At 40.0% G+C, this 22,255-nt stretch overlaps 1 protein-coding gene across 6 annotated transcripts; it reads left to right on the top strand.

Moving 5' to 3' along the window:
- Window positions 1-334: 334 nt before the first annotated feature.
- Window positions 335-20,445, top strand: nfyc (nuclear transcription factor Y, gamma). 6 transcript variants are annotated; one of them, XM_077743804.1, is made up of 11 exons: window positions 335-465; window positions 10,894-11,003; window positions 11,091-11,159; window positions 12,458-12,571; window positions 15,243-15,338; window positions 16,309-16,485; window positions 17,792-17,860; window positions 17,992-18,141; window positions 18,809-18,913; window positions 18,991-19,050; window positions 19,881-20,445. In XM_077743804.1, exons 2-11 carry the CDS (start codon window positions 10,905-10,907, stop codon window positions 19,998-20,000), a joined length of 1,059 nt encoding a protein of 352 aa, XP_077599930.1. In that variant the 5' UTR covers window positions 335-465; window positions 10,894-10,904; the 3' UTR covers window positions 20,001-20,445. The 6 variants fall into 6 exon arrangements, with proteins under 6 accessions (XP_077599930.1, XP_077599928.1, XP_077599934.1 ...); XM_077743802.1 differs by having other exon boundaries at window positions 11,088-11,159; XM_077743806.1 differs by lacking the exon at window positions 335-465 and adding an exon at window positions 3,772-4,408.
- Window positions 20,446-22,255: the final 1,810 nt, after the last annotated feature.

Here is a 22,255-nt window from a genome sequence, read left to right as displayed (position 1 = left end):
AATATGGTGACTACTAAAATATTGTAACCCCCTTAAAACAATGGGTTTCAATTTTTGTAGTACAAAAAAAATACAAAAGTTAGCAGTTCATTATTCATTTACTGAAAAATACGAAATAGCTAAAAACATCCCCACATTTATTAATAATCCATAAAACATTTTTCCAAATATGGCTTTTAGATCTTATGAAACGTGCTAGTAATGTTGAGAGGGAAACATCATTGTACACTTTATTAGCAATTAAGTTTTACACAGACTAAACATGAATAAATAATAATTTCCACACAATATTTGAAAACGTAACTACAGCAAGGCTTGCTGTCAGTCCGTGGATGGTGACGTCATCACACCGCGCGCCACAGCCTATTTCTGTTCGGGCCACCGCCATCTTGTTATACTTCTGCTAGCTTAATAATATAAATAATACGGCTGCGCCGGTCTTCGCTTCGACATCCATACAAGAAAGTGAGTACACAAATTTGTAATCTATTTTTCTGACGCCGCTACAAACGCTACCGAGGGTGTGGGGACTTGAATATTTCGCCTGTGTTCATGTGCTCATTCTTAACCAATAGACGATTGTTTTGGGGCGAGATGAACAGCGGCGCCATTTCCTTCCCCGCGCTTTGTGAGGCGCTTATTGGGTGTCCCGCGTATGAAACTGACGCCTGTGTTCCTCCATCTTGGCTCAAGTCGCCAATGAGAAGTCGATATAGCGGGCTGCTTTGGCGGGAGCCCGAATGGCGTCAGTTGCCTTTCGAGGGAGCATTGGCCCCCTACAAAGCTTGATTGGTGGAATGTAGTCCGAGGTTTGATTGGTCTGAATGACACATCCAAACGTTGTCTTTATTGGTTAGGTCTCCGTCTTGCCCGGACCAGAGTGAAGCTTTAACAACTTCCCACTTGGTGATGGCGGCTGCGACGTACTAACATAAACTTGTAGGCTTTCATGTTAGCTCCCGCGAGCCACAAGAGCATAGTGTAGTAGCTAACGTTGCTAACCCTTCAATACTCCTTTGTTTTTGTGGTGTTACACTGTAGTTGATTTGACCTACAGTTGGTCTCTTCGTCCTTGTCGAATTTTGTCAAGTTATCTGCAGTCTCGTTTTTTCCCTTTGCATTTTGTCCATGTTTGAATAACGTCAGCAGTTTGACTTATGTTGGTAAGCCAAGACAAGCGCAAGGTCACAGTGATGATGTACTGGTTTGTTTATAGCAAATGTGCAGTCTCCGCAGTTGACACGTCTTATGCAACAAACTGGGGAATAACGTGCTAATAAATGCTTGTGTCATAATAATGCATTTCTGGGTTCATTGTATCCTAAATAAAAGAATCACAACAGCTTATTAGGAAGTAATATAAAATGACAGACTGATGTAACAGCTGACCTGTCACCCATCCTAAAAAAATCCCTTTCCCAATAAGTACTAATACTGCAAAAATACAATAAACAGGAGAAAAATAATAAATACGAGACTAAAGTAAAATGTCATGTTTAGAAAACAAATTGGCAATATTTATAAATATTAGGGAAATGCACCCATGAAATGTTGATATAATAAAGTATCTGAAAAAGTTACTGCAATACAGTCATACCTCTACTTATGAAATTAATTAGTTCCAGAAATATTTTCGTAAATAGAAAAATTTGTATGTAGTTATATTTTATACGTAAATATAAAAATACATTTATAAAAATGGCACCGGTAGAATTGTACTTTATCATACTAGTATTTTGTGAACTTAAAAAAAATCTTTAAAAAAAATCTGAAAACAATATTTCAATAATAATTAGGATAATTAAATATTTTTTGTTCATCTTGTAACTCCATTTTCCGTTGTAATTTATAGAAGTGCTATTAATTTGTTGTATATATAAATACTAAACAGTGTGCGGTGTGATTCCTTGTTATTAATCGATGAACATTGTGAGGTATGTAATGGCTAGATTGCTCGAATTTATTAAAAATGAGACGAGTCCACTGAATCACACATTTTGGTCCAAAAACATCTGTTATGTGAGTAGTTGAATGTTGGCTTTGCCTTCATGGTGTGTGTTTATGAAAAGGTCCAATCTGTCTGCTCCGTGTTTATCTCCAAACACGGTGTTGCTGCAGGTCATGGGAAGGTCTGCCGTCCGCTGTGACCTTGCCAGGTGTCTTTTTCAGGGGCGGCCATGTTGGACACACATGGGACCAACCAGTGGGCCCGTCGGTCCCTGTGCTCGTCACCCAAATAGAAAAATGGGGACATCTTGAGAGTTTTGACTCATTTTTCTTGTCTTGCTTGCTTTTGCCTACCCTGTTTCTTATGACTCGGACAGTTTCTGAAGCCTTTCTCAGAGAAGTGGCGGAATCTTCTGTTATGTGTTATTACCATAGTATAAGAACGTAGGAGTGGGAGATAAATTATTTTGATCATTGATTATGGAAAGACTTCAATGATCAGCTCCAAGATACAATATTTATTTGAGTAAATGTGGAATAACTGGATTTGTGTACATGATTAATTGTATGCAGAATGCAAAAATAAGTGTATTTTTTATGCCCTGTATATTAGCGACTGATGACACAACATGGGACAACAAGCATGAGTCCCGTTCAGTGTTATTGTCCTGAGGTGACGGTTTCTGTTTTTGAGGTGCACATACCACCCAACAACGAAGACCATTGTCTGCTAGAGAGTTGCTATCGGGATTCTTCATTTCCTCCGCACGTGTCTAAAAATATGTTTTTCCATGAATAGCACAGAAGGTATTCGTAGCCGTTGATTGCATTAGCTTCCCTGACCATAGCATCATAGTTTTACGTGTCAGCTCCACTGACATCAAAATTAGATTTAATTTAATGCATTTTGGGGATGTTGTGAGTCAGAACAATTGCGTAATGTGAGTAGAAAAATTGCATTGGGATTGGCCCATGCAATAATCAGAATTGCAAAAGCTTAATGGGATATTGAAAATAGTGCAAAAAAGACAATGTAGAGTTTTTTTTGTTTAAAAATATGAATCATTTATTTCACAAGGAAATGAATTACACACATTGTACTTTCCATGACACACCATTTCTTAAGTTTCCGGGTGTGGTTAATACAACTTTGCTTTATTCTTTTTTTTTTGGGCTAGGATGGAGGACACCCTGAATTGGTGGCCAGCTGAATTCAGAGTGTCCAACTTGCCCACCATGCATGTTTTTGGAATGTGGGGGGAAAACTGGAGTACCCAGAGAAAACCCACATAGAGAACATGCAAACTCCACACAGGAGGACCAATCTGGATTCAAACCCAGGACCCCAGAACTGGGTTCATATGCATGTGCGATTAATTTTCTCACCTAGGTTTTAAGAAAAACCTCTAAACCAAGGAGCCACTAACCGTTTGACTTTTATCACGGTTTATCATTTACCTGTTTCACTTACCTTTGAGAGAATATTCAACTTGACATTTATCAGTGCAATCATAGCAAAGTGCAAAATGTACTTTACAGTGTTCATGTTCTTATGAATCAAATTGATCTCGATAACTGCCATGTTGTACCTGCGTCCGCAAGGATGAATGAGAAAGCAAGGACAAAGTGTCTGTTTGTGTATGTGTGTAGACGGCGTGCGCTTGTACTTTAAATCTTGCGCACGCAACACGCGGCAGCCCGCACTGGCACCCCAGCCGACCAATGAGCAGTGAGCGCGTCCATGACGACATTCCCTGACCGACTAATGGCGCGACTGCGAAGGCGGGGCTAAAGGGAGACGTCTACTTTGACATTGTAAATAAGAGCGCAGCCACAGACGGAGCAGCGCGCGGAAGGCAAAGGGACGAGTGGCGGAGGGCGGGGGAGAAGGGGGTCACTGAAGAGGACAATGCAAAAAAAGACAAGCCGGCACAAGCTTGCCGCGCATCTCGCTTAAGGCTTTTAGCTCACTTTTCTCTTTTCTGCGCTTCTATCTTCCCTCTTTTTTTCCCTCTGACCCCTAACGCTGCTGCTCAAGGTAACTTAGAGCAGGAAGTTGGCCATCAACGCAGAAGGGGCGGGCCGAAAAGAGGGAATGACGGACGTGCTTAGCCAGCCAATGATAGTGCAGGGCTTCTGGCTGTCGTCGGCTAGGAGGCGGGGCCGTGGTCTCACGTAGCAAGCTGGATTGATTGCTTGGGCCAACGTTAAAGGCAAAGTGGTTCGAGTCAGGAGTCGGACTGGTACTGCTCTCTAACAGTCTTTCTTTTTTGTTTTTAAACAAAAATATGGGGGAGGGACACAGAGAAGAGCTTAAAAAGAGTTTGGTTTCAACCTTGCACCGATGCGAGAGTGCATTTTCGGAAGGAAGTTCTTGCTGCAAGGAGACTCAAATAGCGTCCTTTGCACCCCCTCCTCTCCATCAACACGGGACGGACCATCCACCATGAAGGGCACGCGGGTGAGTGCGACCACTGGAAATACATATTTAACAATAAACAAAATGACAGAGAGGCACTGGTAACTGTTCTTGCCTCCGGTAGTGATGACGCTGTCCTGTCCTGAGTTGTGTCCTTGAGTTGGAACAGCAGCCTGCTCTTGAGGCTGTCACTTGTTGTGTTCTGATGTCATCACTACCCCAACAATGTTATGAATACTGTTCATTTGCAAAATAAAAATATGAAATACCTGTAAGTGCAATACAGGTTTTAGTCCACCCTTTTCTTTAAATAGTCGACATTTTGGAAAACAATGCACAGAAGCTGGATAATAGGAAAAAATAGACTTGATTAGTTAAAAATCAAGTAAAAAAAATACAAAAAAATGTGAAAATAATATCATGTAAAATGCACAAGATTAAATGTATAGTCCAGAATAAAGCAGAAAAAATACTGACATAGAATTAAAATATAATAATCAACAGAAATGGTATCAAATTGAAGTATTTTGGTACATACGGCAACAAACATATAAATAGACAAAATATTTTTGAAATACTAAATTTTTGTTCTATATAGAAATATTTGAGAAAAACACCAAATAAATTGTTCCTCCTAAAAATGCTTTTGACGTTGTCTTGCCCTTCTGTCATTGTTTGTCACTAAACAAAGTACTGACAGTAATTACAGCCCCAAACGTTAATATTTACGCATTTCACATAAGTAAATTGGGACCCTCATCTTTTCAAATGTCCTTGTTTACACACCGGCGTCATCCGCTGACACAGCGGCATCCATCTTAAAGGGACACGCAAAGGTTGGGGTGGGTGGCGGTTGTTGAGGGTTGGAGGTGCAGCTGGTTGCAGTGACCTCCACCCCCCACGACTCCCCCCCCAACACTGCCAGCCTTCCAGATGGGCTTTGGAAGGGTGAGGAGAGAAAGGGGGCAGGCACAGGAGGCTAGTGGTTTGATCTGATCTCTTGTGATGGAATCTTTTTGGAGGGCGCCGCTTTCCCTCGCTTGCCCCCTTTCACTCTCCATTCCTGTTCTCTCGCTCTTGTTGAAAGTTTCCACTGCTTTTTTTTGACAACAGTTTGCAAGACTAAAAATAACCCAGCTCTAAGTTGAATCTAACATCTCAATGGTTTGGATGTGAATGTTTGTGGTAGCGGTGGCGGCCCGCAACGTTGAGGTCAATGCAAGTGCTGCGTCCCTTTGCCCTTGGCAGGTAGCTTAGCCCTCCTCCCCCTTCCTTCATCCCGCCTCCTCTTCCTCAGCGGCCTGCCGTTGGATGAAGGTCACAAGAATGTGAGGAAGTATGTGGAGGAAGTGAAAGCTAAAAACGGGAGGGGGGTTGCTTGGGTCTGTTAGCTGTGTGCTAACTAATTCAAGTTTGGGTTCACCATAGTACTCCAGTACAAAACCCCTCTTGATCTAACATCCAATCTAGTTCATTTCCCCCCGCAACCCTACGTCGTCACGTTCTGTTCTGGCAAATGACCTTGACGGATCAGTGACGAGCACTTCCTGGAGTTTCTCTCAAATGCAGGACCAAGGGCAAAGTTTGAAGAATAGATGGTTTTGTGTCCTAAAATACCCATAGAACCCATGCAGGGTCTTGTAGTTAATCTATAATTACCTCCTGGGAACTTGTTTTTTTTTTTCGGTAGTAGATGATTGACCCCTCATTTTGGATTGGTTACTCTGTTTGTGAACACGTCTTTCAAGGTCAACATCTGACAGTAGCTTTAGCGCATAGCAATCACGGCGACACATTTTTGTTTCCACTCTCCGCAGACCTCATTTCAATCGTCACCATCAGGAAGGTCGATTTGAGGTCGTAGCGAGAGAGGAAGGAAGCCGTCCGTCTCCAGTCAGGATTTTGTCATAACTCGTTGCAGCAAATAAATGAGGCTATTTTCGGAGCAGATCGCCCTTTCAGCTCACACGTGTTTTCGCATTGGTTACTTTCAAATTTAACTCGTTGAATTTGGTTCAAATTACGTTTTTGTTTGCGTGCATAAAACCCTTTTTTACTGGGCATGGTTGGTTATCATTTTCAAGAAGCAAAGAAAACTAGGTAACTAGCATTGCGACATTACAAAGTTTAAAAAAGCAAAAACAGAAATTGGGTGTAATTTGGGGGGAAATAATTGGCTCCCAAAAAAGACATTATCATTTAAATGTGGTTCGGTAGGCACAGTTTACTTATTTTTTAATATATTTTTGTAAATTATCCAGTTTCAAATGGGGAAAACCTGCTTTAAAAAAATACTAATTTTTTATACAATTTTACCCAATTATTGGTGGCTTTTTTACTTTTTGAGGGAATTGAACAATAATCCAAGCAACAAAGTCTTGCATGTACCTCTAAATTAAAAAATCATAGATTTAATAATATATCTGCAAAGTTGTATAATACATTTTACACTTTTTTTCTGGAAAAAAAAAGTCATTTCCATGTACATTATTGTGCATGTTTTGAATGTTTTTAAACTTGTATTTCTTTGGTCACCATGCTAGCGCAAGATAAATAAATAAATAAATAAAATGACACTTGGCACGCTCATCAGCTCATTTGTTAATTAACCACAAAACAATTAATGGAGTGAAACTTAATGATTTAATTGATATAATTCCTTTAATTTTTAGTACACTTACGACAAAATGTTAATGCCACGTCAGGGTTTGCCGCTATCTTGGCAGGCTGTATTGAGACTGTGGGTGCACGATGTCCCACTGGAAAGAAACATTAGCACTGCTGCTGATTCAGCGCAGCAGCATTGACTTTCTCTAAGAAGAAGAGGTGTCAGGTGAAAGTCGTAAAGGTTGAGGATAAACGTCAGCAAGCGGAAACCCTACACCGCAGCTTCTCTGCGACCTGAAAGGACGATAATGGCGGTGCTGCAGGGAAGAGGAGATGATAGATGTCCTTCACTCTACGCCGACATAGGCAAAGAAGCTAAGCTATGGTGGAAAAACTGACATTATGGACAGGAATAGGCGTTTTTCATTTTTTTTTCAAATTTAATTTAGTCTGTTTTCGTGTCTGCGATTTATATTGGAAAAGCACAAGAAGAAAATGTTGTGCAAACATATGCTTCATTATTTACAATCCTTCAAAATGTTTTATTTACCTATAACTAGAGCTGGGAGATATGAAAAAAATTGTTATCACGATTTTAAAAAATGCAGTCTATCGATAACAATAAATACATCACTTTCCTCCTTATTGTAATATGAAGATAACTATGTTACCTTACTTTATAAGAATAGAGTCTATGAAATATGATGGTTTTGAAAATATTTTTGTTCTTTTGTGCGATAAGATAAGACAAATCCCTCCTTACACTATGAAAAGTAAAGAATACAACCTGCTTTATTTTTATGAATTTGCCTTCAAACCAAAAGTTGCTGTGCAATATGAAATTAAAAAAAATCAACTTGGTCTCAAACTGGCGTTGATATTGCAACAGCGCCCCCATTCTACGTGGTGGCTGGGTGGCGTAATTGCAGTTTAAAATGATAGAATTTTTATCAAAAGTTTTTAATATCATTGATAAAATTTATTTCATGATACGTATCGTTATCATTTTATCGCCCAGCTCTACCTATAGCTATTTATATTTTTTCTATCTTTCGAAGCATGGATAAACTTTAAAAAAGGGAATATTGGGGAAAAATCTCAAGGGCTAAATGTTATGCAGTAAATATTGGTCAACATTTTTAAGAAATAAGTTGACTACATATTCGCAGCATATGAATTATTTCGCCTTTTTCAATGTTGACGTTCTGTTTCTATAAAAAGGTACTGAGAAAATTGGCACTTCTTTCACTTCTGTTCTGTTTTGGGCAATCGTCACCTCTCCGACAGTTTCAGACGTCACTAAGGGTGATTTTAATTGTGCAATTTTGCATTAGGACAGTCTGATATAACGCAGTTTTTCCTCATCTCAATTGATCCAAAATCACCATGAATATTTACAAAATACCTCCAAACTATTTATCTTGTGTAAACGACTACAAGTGCCAACTTAGGTAAAATATGCCTTCTACCATCTAATGGATTGTACACAGCATGATATCAGCAATACTTGTAGTGCATTAATATATCTAATTCGTAAGGTTTTGAATATCTCTCACAGAAACGAGAAATAGGAAGCATTATCACTAAAAAATGATAAAAACATACTGTTGAATTAAAACTTATCTGACATATTTCCTTAGTGTTTGTGTTGGGTTGCCGTTTTTGCACTTGTTTCATCCTCTATGACTATTTGGAGTAAAGTTTAAAAAAGATCACAGAAAGAATCCGAACGTGTTGACATTTTGCTATTGTTTCCCACCATGTCATTGTTGGGACATTAAAGGCTAGTTTCTGACGCTAATGGACTCGATTGTTCATGTTTAACGCGAGGGAAAGCGACTCGCCCTGCCTGGCAGGCACGCTCAGGGACAAGGCCATTTTGTTCGGGATCACCACGAGACCAGTTGCTGATTTAACCGCCTCTCCCGGCCGGGACAAACAAGCTCTTCTCTCGCCTTGTTGCCCTTGGAATCCCGGATGCCGGAAGACGTCGTGGATCAGCGTACTTTGCAGCCGCGTTTCAGTCGAGTTTGAAATTGAGCGGATGAGCGCGCACGGCGAGCTTTTTTCAAGGTCAATCACTCGACTGTCATGGCAGCCACAAGTGACGCCATTGATCACTACAGCAGCCTCTCTGTCGCATTCATTCAGGTTGCTGCAAAGTTCAATAGCACCCATGACATTCTAGTAGGGAATTTTCTGACCTAGGGCCTGTACAATATTAACCGCAAAAGAAGTACGGTAATTTTCCCGCATATAAGCCGTCCCCATGTATAAGCCGCACCCTTAAACTGCCTTAAAAACGTGAATTTTAGAATTTCCTGTGTATAGGGCACCCCCTGATTCATAATTTTCACCTGTATATTCATGGTTTTAATAAGGAGTACAAATGTGTTACTTAAAAATCATCGCACATGATAATTCTCAAATAGTGTATGAATCAAAAGCACATTATTAGGGTCAATATCAAAAGCAAGTTTACTAACTCCTGACTAATTCCTCTAGCAATGGTTGTTTTCTTCTTGCAAAACAGAAAATAACTATAAAATAGTCAATGTTATTTTGCCGACATCTACTGATGAAAAAAAAGTATAGCAATATTGTAAGTCTTGTGTGCATATAAGCGTACCCTGGATTCAGTCATCATTTTTTTAGAGTTACAATTACAGCTTATATGCGAGAAAATACCATACAGACTTGTCAGTCTTGAGGAAATTTCTGCTTTTGGGAAGAGTTTTGACCCACATAGCTTACCAGTCACGTCAAAGCACCCCCGGTTGTGTCTGTCTCATCCCTGTCCCGTATTAAAGCCTGTGGCACTGTGGCGCAAACTCAGGCAAAGGCGACTCTATCTCTTGAGAGCGAGACTGCGATCCAGACACTAGGTAGTTGTGCGTGCCCAGACATGCTACACCCCCACATTCCCCAAAGAGATTCCTCACATGCCGTAGTAACCTGCTGGATCCTCTTTCAGACACCCCCAATCCCCCCTCCTTTAGCGTCTTCCTAACCCCAACGGCACTCTGTGAACATGTTACTCGGGTTCTTTGCGACTGAACACGGTGGCATCGTTCCTATCCGAAACACGCTAGGCGAGGAGCTCCAGCTATGTGGGTAGATAGTGACAATCCCACCAGGACAAGAATAGAAGCATGTTCAAGACTTATTTTTAAAAATGAGATGAGGATATTAATAGTATGTTGTGATGGTATATGACCCCGGCGTGTTCGACATAGCCGCTTAAACGATGCCACGCGTTGTGTTTGTTATGCCACTGAACATTTAGGTTCATTCCAGGACACCGTGCCTTTTAGAATGTTAAAAGAAACCAAGGGGAAGGCTACATTTTAAAATTGCACCCTGGAACATTTGCCGTCTTGATAGGTGGTGCTCAATTAGAAGGTGATGATGACAAGCTTCAAACCTTTTTAAACTGCCTGTCAAATCTTTTGACAGTTGCTGCTGAGTTCTTTGTGGGAGGGCCCGGTGCTTTATGGGTGGAAAAGATGAGCCATCAACGTGCAATTATCACCTGTTAAATGGATAGCGGAAACCTGTGACAGAGGTTTTAACAACTCAAGTGTTTGGAAAACTAAAACTTACTTCCGCAACTGGAATTCTCACAAAGTAGGAGAAAATAGGGTGAAGTTTAAAACATTCTCTGCCGCTACCATGAATGTGTTTAAAGGGTACCAACACACATTTGGGAGTGTGAAGGTGGATACCGATTTGACTACATAGTCATGGGGACATAACAAATATGTTGGCTGTGCTCGTGTGAAAGATCCATGTGTCATTTATGGTCTGGGATTACTTTCTGAAATTCTTTTATGATGTGCTACCCACTGCAAAAGAGAGTCAATATCCTTTCATAGAAACAAAACTGTACTTATGCTATTGTTTCTATTCTTTCCACACAGCTTTCCAGATCATGTCAGCGGATTCGTTTGGTGCTGGCGGCAGCGATGCCCAGCAGACACTTCAGTCCTTCTGGCCTCGCGTCATGGAGGAGATCCGGAACCTGACTGTTGTAAGTCAGCCGTTGCATACAAGCCAAAAATCACTAATTGGTTGGTTTTTTTTTCCCTTTGCTAAACTCGTTTCTTGATTCCAGAAGGACTTTCGCGTGCAGGAGTTGCCTTTAGCGCGAATCAAGAAAATCATGAAGCTAGATGAAGATGTGAAGGTAAAAGAACAAAACCAATACAAGATTTTTCTATGGGAAGAGGGCACATACCACGTGGCGGGCGATTTATTTTGCTGGATTATCGGCTCGGACCGCGAGCGGAACGCGGCCCATGTCGTGTCAAGAGCACCGTCCTCTCCTGTTAAGCAGCGGCTTAAAAGCAGTAAAGAGATCAGGAGATCACTGGCGTATATATGAGGACAGCGAGACCCTTCTGGGAGCCGCAATTCGGCAGTTCTCACTGCTCCTTTAAAGCCTTCAGCTGCTTATATTACGTAGTGATGGAGCTACAAAAAACGTCAGTTATAGCTTCCTTGCTGTAAGATGATAAAATGTAAAAAAAAAAAAAAGTAGTTTTTAACGATTATAGATTTCAATTGTTATCTTACATTTGAATTTGTCCAGGTCAAACACTAGGTGTCCAATATTTGTTTTCTGTTCAAGGTAGCTATCACACTAGATTTGCGCTATTTACTTAGCTTTGTGGTTGTTTTGAGAGATTAAATATTGTAATGCCTTGTTTTGCTTGTGCACTTATTTTTTCCCCTTTTTAATGTATTTTAGAGACGTTAAAAGGCTTCATTCTTCAATTTAACCTACCAACTTATTATGAAGAGTTGTTTTTTGAAGGGTTATCAACACTCAAGTCTTTTCTTGTTTTTTTTTAACCATACTTTAGCTTTGTCACTGTACAGTGTATTAAGTCTATGCTTAAATGGTTGCTTTCTGTAGCATTAAACTTCCCTTCCAAAATTTTAAAATTACTATCTTTGAAAAATCGCAAGAAAATAGTTCCGAGCAATCAGTTCTTAGACTTCTTATTTGTCACTGTGGGTGCTGTTGTCTTTCCTAGCAAAATATGTATAGCTGTAGACCATATTTTTGGGATAATAAGTCATACCAACCAAAGAATACACATTGAAGAGGAAAAAACAATAAGTCACACTGGAGTTTAAGTCATATTTTTGGGAGGACAATTTTAGATTTTTATCAAAAACCAAAAACAAATATACGGTAAAGTAACAATAATAAAATGGGGAACTATGTTTTAATTGAGCATTTGTTAAGTTTTCATATTATTATAGTCTAAAAAAAACAACATAACAGGAGGAAAAAATACCTGTACAAGTCACACTTTAGTATTAGTTGCAGGTCCAGCCAATGAACAAAGTGACTTATTGTCAGCAAAATGTGACAATTAACTTTTATACATTTTTCTAATCACTTAAGTTTTTTCATATTGAACTGTACAGATCGGTTTCACTTTTTACACTATATTTTTTTCACCAATTGTGCAGATGATCAGTGCCGAGGCTCCCGTGCTGTTCGCCAAAGCGGCACAGATCTTCATCACTGAGCTCACTCTTCGAGCATGGATCCACACGGAGGATAACAAGCGGCGCACGCTACAGGTCAGTCTTCGTCCATACTGTAGTTGTTCCTCCTATTTCATAAGGTACTTGGCAGAGCTTTCTTTTGCGTTCAACAAAAGCACACATTGCTTTTATTGCGGTTCACTGAGGGCTGGTGACAGTGTACATGGTCATGCAAAAGGGGGCCTCATACCAGCCATCCCCCCTGAGGAATGACTCTGCCTTCACTTCTCACTCCCTTCACTGATTCTGAAAGCCAGTCGGATGCCACTGACCCACTTTCTGCTCACCCCACGCTGCCATTTGGGCCCGAAATTGAATAAGCCGGACTCTGGGAACGGCGCGAAGGGGGAGGCAGGGTGCTGGTTGTTGTAATGGAAGGGTATGGTGGGAGCAATGGGAACAGTTGGGAAGTCAACTCAGAGCTCGTCTCACCAGGATGTTAAGAAGGGAAAATTGTGAAGCAGAACATGAAAGCCTTTAAGTCCACTTTATCCATTCACATACCTCGTGGAGATTAGCGTGTCTGCGTGTGCATGTGTGTTTTTTAGTGTGGTGTGATGCAGGTACAACGTTATCACGTTCATCAGACTATGGTTGGAAAGTTTAAAGCTTGTGACTTAGTTTGGAAATGATACCTTTTTGCTTGACATTGTCCTAATGAGGAATTCAATTATAAGCAAATATATCTCAGACAAATTACTTAAGTGGACCTTTACTCAATCAAATACATTTAGTGTGTGACGTACTGCATTATCAAGTTCATCTCTCCTGTAAAGTCTATCATTGGACAGGGATGGACATCTAAACCATTTTGGTTGGCAGTGAATGATTATGTATCAGAGCTAAAATCAATGGAGATTTTTTTTCTGTTGACAAACAAACTACATTTTAGAATAATATTAAAGCCTCAAGATAGACACTTTAAGATGCAGTTCTTACAATGGAGAAATAACACATACTATACGTTATATATGCACAAATTAGGCTTGACATGCACGAAACGGCAAGGTTACAAAGATGAAACGCCATAACGCAAAACAATGCATCCGATACGGTCATTTATTTCAAACTAGAGAATAGATAAACGGATATGATGCTATATAAAATAATGCGGCCGATCATTAAAATATCAGCTTTGATACCTGTGTAATGTGTATCTCATGCTATATTGCATCCAGAGACTCGGACACACTTCCTGGTTGTACTGGTCAACAGGTGGCCTCTTTTCACGTTTCTCTTATTTTCATTCCCTCTTAAAACACACTCAAATCCAACGCAAGGTGACAAAATACGGGCGGATGAAAGGGTTAGCGTATCAGCCTCACAGCTCTGGGGTCCTGGGCTCAAGTCCAGGTCAATCCACCTGTGTGGAGTTTGCATGTTCTTCCCAGTCCTGTGTGGGTTTCCTCCAGGGACTCCGGTCTCCTTCCACATTGACATGACACAACGTTTCTGTACATTTTGATTGTTATTGTGACTTTTCCAGGATTCACATAGTCTTGGTAACTCATAGATAAAATAGTTGGTACACCCTACAGAATAAAATGTGTGAACAGTAAGTAGTTAACCCGTGATTTTTCCAATTTGGCTGTTTAGTTATTGTATTCTTTTTATATTAAAACACAAGAAACTGTTTTAATTTGCTGAAAATTAGCTTCCTTATAGCCACAGACAGGTTTTCCTGAATACACGTGCATGTAATGCCATTCCGGGTCACCACAGCAACGCTTATCAATGGAACAAGTGTAAATTTGTGACCCGGTGTAGCCAGATATTAATCAAGTAGTAGCTATAAATAGCTCCCCTAGTGCTGGGTGGGTCACAATGGAGGGGGTTCTGACAGCCAATATCCTGTGGAAAATTCCACAGAGGCGGCACTCGGCTGTGAACATTGGAAGAGATGTATAGCAATCACAGAGTCTGTATAGTTTTCCCCTTCTAAAAAAAAGTTGACCTCAACCATTAAAACTAATTGCCACTGTAGTTTTGTACAGTAATGTTTTTTTTTGGGTGGGAGGTGATTTAAAAAAAAAAGTTTTTGTGGATTTCATATTGTAATTAAATGCCTGTCCTTAGTTGAATTCACTTAGCTGGCTGTGATCAGAGTGGAGCTAAATTCAAAGAGGCAGCAAATGTTGCCAATTTAGCGATTTGGATTGCTCTATTTAGCCACTTTTGCGATCCCCCTCTAGCTGTTTCCCAACCTTTTGTTATAAGCCAAGGCAGTCATTTTACACAAGAAAATGTTCATGACAGAAATAACGATAAGCTTGTCAGTTTACTCATTAATTGACTTACTCAGTGTGATTGATTTAGAGCATAGTGACCTATTTTTCATAACACTGAATATTTTCTCCCATAATTGAGAGAAGAGACTTCTTTTGTCACCAGGCAAAAGATTGAATTTTACCTATTTCCATTCTTCAATGTTAGGATTTTTTTTTACTATGTGCCTTAATGATACAGTATAAAAAATAGTTGATTAATTTTGAAAATAATTCATTATCGATGAATCTTCCTAGCTGTGAGCCATTGTAGATCATATAAAAGTCATTTGTGATCTTGTAATGTTTACTATTAGCTCCAAATGTGTCATTTATGAAATTATGTTCGCCATTGGGTGTTCTTTTAGCCATGCCGCAAAAATAAAGCACTTATTTACTTACTTTTAGTCCTAAAAGAATTCATATGTATGCCATATTCACAGCGGAATGACATCGCCATGGCAATAACCAAGTTTGACCAGTTTGACTTCCTCATTGACATTGTCCCAAGAGATGACCTGAAGCCCCCGAAACGACAGGTAGGATATTCCTCTCTCTCTCCATGTAGTTTTTTTTATTCATTTTATTAAACAGATTACCAACCCAACTGCTGTTCCTGTGTTGGCAACTTAGAGGCGCTGTAAACATCCTTGACTGGAAGCTGTCAGTCAGAGGGGCAAGGGCTTTCAGTCGGATGTTTGCAGCGTCTTATTGCTTTTGACATCTGGCGACGGCTCCCCGCCATCCTTTCAGGGCAAGCGCTTCTCAAGAGGACGGCCACGTGAGCTATTTGCATCTTCCGGGCGTGTAAACATCCTACACTCTCAGCTGTGCTGTCATTGAAGCTGGGAGAGGGGTGTTTACGCTCCTGGTGATGGCCAGGACATGGGTCAGCATCCATTCAGTTTGTTGATGCTTGTGGAAGCCTTAGGGACGGATTTACACTTGGCACGCTCCAAGAAGGAGTATCTACAGTTGTTGTTTTTATATTGTGCATGGTAGCAGCTATCTTAAATAAATGGTGATAGGAACTTTTGGGTTAATTAAATAATTTGCCCATTTTCTATTCCTGTGGAGGCCTATTTAAAAATTAATATGAATTTATCAAGATCTAAATTGAACCATTACAAGCTTATAATCAATTAATTTCCTTTCACAATTATGATTAAGTTTCCTATTTTTTTGTTAACTCTTTACTGATTGTCTTGAAAATATTTTTTAACCTTCCCACCAAAAACAAGTGTTATAGATTATGTTAATACTGCAAATACACAAACATTTTCCTCCCTTCCACGGTAGATAAGCAATCACTCTTCTTATTGATCCGCGTTATGATGCGCTTGTAACGGATCTCTGGTTCAGACAACATCACTCTTTCCCCCTGCAGGGACAACTTATCAGTTATTCAACAGTGTCACCCATCTACGATTACACACGCTAACACACCAGAGGGGAGGTGCGACTACTAACAAACTACCTTCTCTTTGCACCCCCAATTTGTGTGTGTAGGAGGAGATGCGTCAGACGGTGGCCCCAGCAGAACCGGTCCAGTATTACTTCACCCTAGCGCAGCAACCCGGCACTGTGCAGGTGCAGGGTGCGCAACAAGGCCAGCAAGCTGCTGCACAAACGGCCACTGCTATCCAACCCGGGCAGATCATCATCGCGCAGCCCCAGCAAGGACAGGTATCAGTCAAGTAGTCAGACAGGAACTGCTAAACCTGCCTGTCCAGGCTTTTTTTAACTGAGGTTTAGTAGTAACCAGAAGCACCTGGCTTTATTGACATAAGTTAGTTCACACAAAAATAGGCATGCATGAATTCTAACAAGGAAGCAGTTACACTAAGCAAACACTGGCTGATGTAAATGTAGTTGGGGAGTGGTCCCTCATGCACAGAAGTATTTTGCTTATAGAAATTAGGGCTCGGGGATGGCATTTTCTATTTTTTTTTTGCGATTAATCAGTGCAGAATTAAGGGAAACAATGGGTCCAAAGCAAGGTAGTGCAATGAAGGGTAGTGTGAAGAAAAGCCGTATGATGACAATCGTTATTAAGCACGAAATAATTGAAAAACATGAGTAGTGTACAAGGGGTTAGGGTGTCAGCCTCACAGTGGGGGGGAACTCGGTTCTAATCCAGGTCAGTCCACCTGTGCAGAGTTTGCATGTTCTCCCCGGGCCCGCGTGGGTTTTCTACGGGTACTCCGGTTTCCTACCACATTCTAAAGACATGCATGGTTGGCTCATTGGACGGTCTAAATTGCCCCTAGGTATGAGTGTGAGTGTGAATGGTTGTTTGTCTCCTTGTGATTGGCTGGCCAACAGTTCAGGGTGTCCCCCGCCTCTGGCCCGAAGTCGGCCGAGATAGGCTCCAGCACCCCCGCGAGCCTAGTGAGGATAAAGCGGTTCAGGCAAAGGTTTCAATATATTGTTTCCAGAGTCAGACTTTTATAACAGTGATTCAAAATAGCATATAAAGCAGACTTAGGTTTTCTTAGTAGGTTTTCAAGCCTAGTTTTGTACATTTGTAACAGCATAACTTCAGTCAGCTAGATTTTACCTGGTCTAATTTACTAGATAAGATATATTAGATTTCATCATATTTTATAAATATTGAAAACTATGCCAAATTGTGTTTGTCTTCCTTAATTTCCCAATAGACAATATCACATGAAATAAAGAAAATGGCAGCAATTTGTAGTTTGGATCCAAAGTAAGGTTTCAATAAAAAAAGGTTTTCAAAGTAGGCTTCTAAGCCCTAGGTATGAAGGATTTCCAAAATAGAGTTTCAATGCAGGCTTTCTCTTTTAGTAGAAGAATTTTCAAAAAGTGCACCCGTCTTTGTCTGCATCACTGTGTGTCCCATTCCTGGCATTTTCCATTCAAATGCATTGGTCATTTTGCTTTTTCCCAAATGTTATCATCACGCCCACGTCCTTACTTCCTTGCTTTTGCTTTGCCGTTCTCTTCCTCCACGTCTGTGGACCATCAGATGCTTCAAGGTGCCACCATGCAGCAGTTACAGCAAGTGCAGGTGCAATCACAGGGCACACCCATAACGGTAAACACCACATGCGCTTGCTTAATCACCCTCCCCAATGTGGCACAAATCCATCCTAGTTCATCCAAGGACATCATCTTTTGGTCTTGTTTTATTTCTTCTCATTAACCAACCTCTCTCATTTTAAACAGAGTGCCCCCGTGGCCATGCAGGTGGGCGACCAGCAGGTGCAGATCGTCCAGGCAACCGGGGGGCAAGCCCAGACTGGCCAGGCCCAAGGTCAGACCATGCAGGTCATGCAGCAGATCATTACCAACACAGGAGAGATCCAGCAAATCCCGGTGAGGCGACAAAAGACACAATTTGTAGTTCCAAAAACACTCATTGCATGTACTTAAACCGAATATTTTTGTGGGGAAAAAATGTAAGTCTTTTAATTGTTCTGTACAGTACTGGTTTCTTATAAGATACCAAACGCAAAATTTTATTTGAAAGACTGGACCGATTTGCCATTTATTATTTTTATATATGTATATATGACCAAAGTAAGCCTGGCTTTCTAGGATACAGTGTTACACGAAACAGTTTTAGCATGTTCTTAACCTCCAATGAGCTGGCATCCACATGTGGACATCACAATTTTGGTTGTCAAAGACAACATTGATAAATTATAGACTAGGTTAGGTTAGAACTTTACATATTTCATCTCGTATTTGGGAAACTTGGTTGCAGTAGCATGACAGACACATGACACACAAGACATTGTAGACCTAGATAAGAAACTGGAGCCACACATACAGCAAGCCCACTAGGTGGGGACCTTCTGCAAGGGCCTGTCGTCCACCTATGATATCATTTATTTTCAGAAAACTACATCATGTAAAAAGATAATTCTTTGTTTTTACACTCCTCAGGTCCCAATGAACTGAAATATCAAAGAGAAAATAAAAAATCATGCCTTACAAGACGGTATTAGAAGGCTAAAGACACTTTGTTGATTGAATGCAGGTACAGCTGAATACTGGCCAGCTGCAGTACATCCGCCTGGCCCAACCTGTCTCTGGTGCGCAGGTGGTGCAAGGACAGATTCAGACCCTCCCCAACACTCAGCAGGTAGTCACCATTTGGTGCCTTCTGATCGTAGCCCTACTGTCGTCTGGCGTCTCACCTACTAGTGATTGTGTTTTCAGATCACACAGACAGAAGTGCAACCAGGACAGCAACAGTTCAACCAGTTCACTGATGGGCAGGTAACTTAGTAGGAGTTTTAAATAATAAGGCAGGGTTCAGAATTTAGGAATGAGTGTCCTAAATTCCCATTTGCTGTACAGTGGTACCTCGAGATACGAGCTTAATTCATTCCGGGACTGAGCTCGATATGTCGATTTATTCGTAACTCAAATGAACGTTTCCCATAGAAATTAACTAAAAACAAATTTGTTCCAACCCTCTGAAAAAACACCCAAAATAGAATAATGGATTGGAAAAACATTTTTATCTGTTTTAATTCGCCATCTATTAACAAAGTAACAAAACACAAGTGGTTTAATAGTACTCAAATGTGTTTAATAGTACTCAAATTTGTTTAATAGAACTAAAATGTGTTTAATAGTACTAAAATTAGACTGATTTCGTGGAGGAGTGGGAGAGGGGGGGCTTTTCTGCACTGCAACGTACTCGCAACATAAAATGAAAAATAAAACAAAAAAATTCAACTCTACGCCTAGTGCTCGTAGAGTCATTACACGAGGGAATTACGGGGAAGACATAATGCCCATGATGATCTTATGAGCATCCGCTGTCTGCTCGTATATCAAAATTTGTCTCGTATATCAAGTTAAATATTTGCCCGAAATTTTACTCGTATCTCAAATTGGTCATATGTCGAGGTACCTCTGTAATGGTTTAAGTTCCCCTTTTTTTCCCCCAAAACCAGATTTAGAGATTTATATGACCTTGACTAGATAAACTTTGATCCAGTGATTCAATCTTAATCAAGGTTGCAAATTAGTGTTAGAATTTCAAACCATTTTAAACAAGGTTTTAAGCCATCACCACTGTGTCTCTTCTTGCTCTACAGCAGTTGTATCAGATTCAGCAGGTGACAGTGCCGGCAGGTCAGGATCTGAGCCAGCCCATGTTCATTCAGTCCACCAGCCAAACGGGGGAAACACAGGTCACTCAAGTCACCACTGACTGAGTTTGACATACAGCCAATCGTTCGTTCTTCTTTTTTGTACAATAGTCTTGTTTTCATAATGTTCCTTTCCCACCCACATAGTATTTTAAGTTTTATACTTTTTGATACGTTGTTGACTGCCATCAGTCTTATTTTTGGGACATTGTTTGATGGAAGTAGCCATATTACTACACAAGCGCACACATACAGCATCAGAAAAATGGACATCACAGGTTTTTATTTAAGTTTTCATAGATCTAACCTCCCTTTTTCACTGTTTCTTTTCATTTTTTTTTGTACAGTAATTATCAACAATTGACGTCATTTTTGTGTGTGCATGTGATCCAGACTGCCAGTAGTTATGATGTGGAAAGATGGGTACAATTTTATTTTTTGGAATGTTTTTCAAGCAACCCTTTGTCAGTGACAAAAAAAAAATAAGAAAGGAATAAAAATGTTCAAATTGTTTGGTTTGTGATACTTTGAACTACTAATGAACACTTTTTGTTACAGTTTTAGGTCAGCTTGTGTGTTCAATGAGTGAGTATTGACGCTTCAAAAAGCCTCCTCTGAGTGAGTCTTCTACCACATGAGCTGGTACACAACAGAATTCAACATACAGTAAGAAACAGTTTCTTATAACCCAGCAAAAATGCTGAGATTTAACACTTTAATGTAAACTCTAGAAGTTGAGTAAACATGCAAGCTTCCCTTGGTAAAAAAAGTTCAATTAGTAGAACAAAAATACATTGATGGGTAGTGTCATATTCGATTAATTTGATACAAAAAAAATCCTTATAAAGTTAATTTTACCTTTGCCGCTCGCTCATTGTACAATAGAACTAACTATTGATGCTCTCTATCCTATCAAAAATAAGCATTTACTACTATGGACATCAACCGGAATCCAACCTGCTAGGTTTGTTGTCACTGTTTTTCAAACCATAATAATAAGTTTCTATATAAAGGCTAAAAGAATTGAAGTATAAATGGGGATATTGCATCAATTAGTATTAGAATTCAGCATAGTTATGAGGTAAGTGATCAAGATTAGGAGGTGAAATGGCTTTTCAGTTGCTTTTTTGGGAGACATGCCACGACAGAATAATGTATTAATTAATGGGTAAACTTAATTACAATGATGCTAATGATAACCTAATAATTCATTTAACCTGGGAGGGCTGGCAGTGAATGCAAATGTTTCAATGTACACATCTAGCTCTGTCAATGGTTAATCCTCAAGCAATCTCACTTAGGAGATATGTAAGAATACAAAAGTATGCCAATTAGTGTTTAATGTTTTTTATTGTTATCATGCCTGGATATGGCTTTATTTTGAATGTACTGTTCTTACAGTTTATCACTAAATTTAACATAACGAGACTCAAATCTAGGAAATTAACTACTCAAAATTGTGGGAGAGTTGAAAGGAGTATAGTGTATTGTTTCAAATTTCCACATGGGAGCAGTATTTATCAAAAATACTGTGTTGTATCCTAGCAATTGAGTTATTGCTTGGCTGAGGCTTGCTATTCTTCAACACTAGTGTTCCAGAAAAGTGTACAAGGCGTTTATTTAGTCAGAGAGAGAACAAATTTAAATGAACTTGGATTACGGTACAGACACACTTAAAAAAAAGTCTAAGATAACCTTACACTAAACCTTTCTAATTTTGTTTTACATTTTGATACGTTTCTTCTGGCTCCATTTGCCCCATTCACACATTTCAGGTATGTTTACTTTTAAATTCTCAGTGAATAACATTTAAGAAATAAGATAAACAAAATAAGATTTGTTTATGGCTCTCTCTATCCAATAGGTTCCCGACCACTGTTCTACACCATTAGGTGGCCCAATACAAAAATAATTACTAAAAGAGAAGAAAATGTTTTTTATCACGATACGTTTGTGGGGCCCCAGGGAAATCTCAGGGCCTCAGGCGATTGCCTATATTTCCGTAATGCTAAATCCGGCCCTTTTGCCAGACTTTCATCTTTTTCCTGATGTAACAATAGGTGTCACAGGTTATCCGATTGTCCCATTTAAACATGCCGCCGGAGAGGTAATTATGTCCTTACTGATACGTGGGACAAACACGGCTATCTTGTTCCCAACTTGTGACCTAGAGAAGCTCTACGGTAGTCTGCGTGGGACCCGGCCACTAATGGGAGCTTAATGGTCCAACAATAACGCTAATAATGAGTGCATGCTCAACACCCAGGCTGGAAGAGGGGTGAGAATGTTGGGCGGCTTAAGTCAAGCATGAGTAGGATTGT

The sequence above is a fragment of the Stigmatopora nigra genome, chromosome 21 (genome assembly GCF_051989575.1).
Source record: "Stigmatopora nigra isolate UIUO_SnigA chromosome 21, RoL_Snig_1.1, whole genome shotgun sequence".
NCBI lineage: Eukaryota > Metazoa > Chordata > Actinopteri > Syngnathiformes > Syngnathidae > Stigmatopora > Stigmatopora nigra.
Note: the sequence above shows the minus strand (reverse complement) of the source record. Positions and strands in the feature narration are given on the sequence as shown.

Excerpts from the sequence above, each read along its gene's own strand:
- nfyc (XM_077743802.1), top strand. The coding sequence starts at position 10,905 with ATGTCAGCGGATTCGTTTGGTGCTGGCGGCAGCGATGCCCAGCAGACA. Across the intron at positions 11,160-12,457 it reads AGCTAGATGAAGATGTGAAG|ATGATCAGTGCCGAGGCTCC; the intron begins GTAAAAGAACAA and ends CCAATTGTGCAG. Across the intron at positions 15,339-16,308 it reads TGAAGCCCCCGAAACGACAG|GAGGAGATGCGTCAGACGGT; the intron begins GTAGGATATTCC and ends TTGTGTGTGTAG.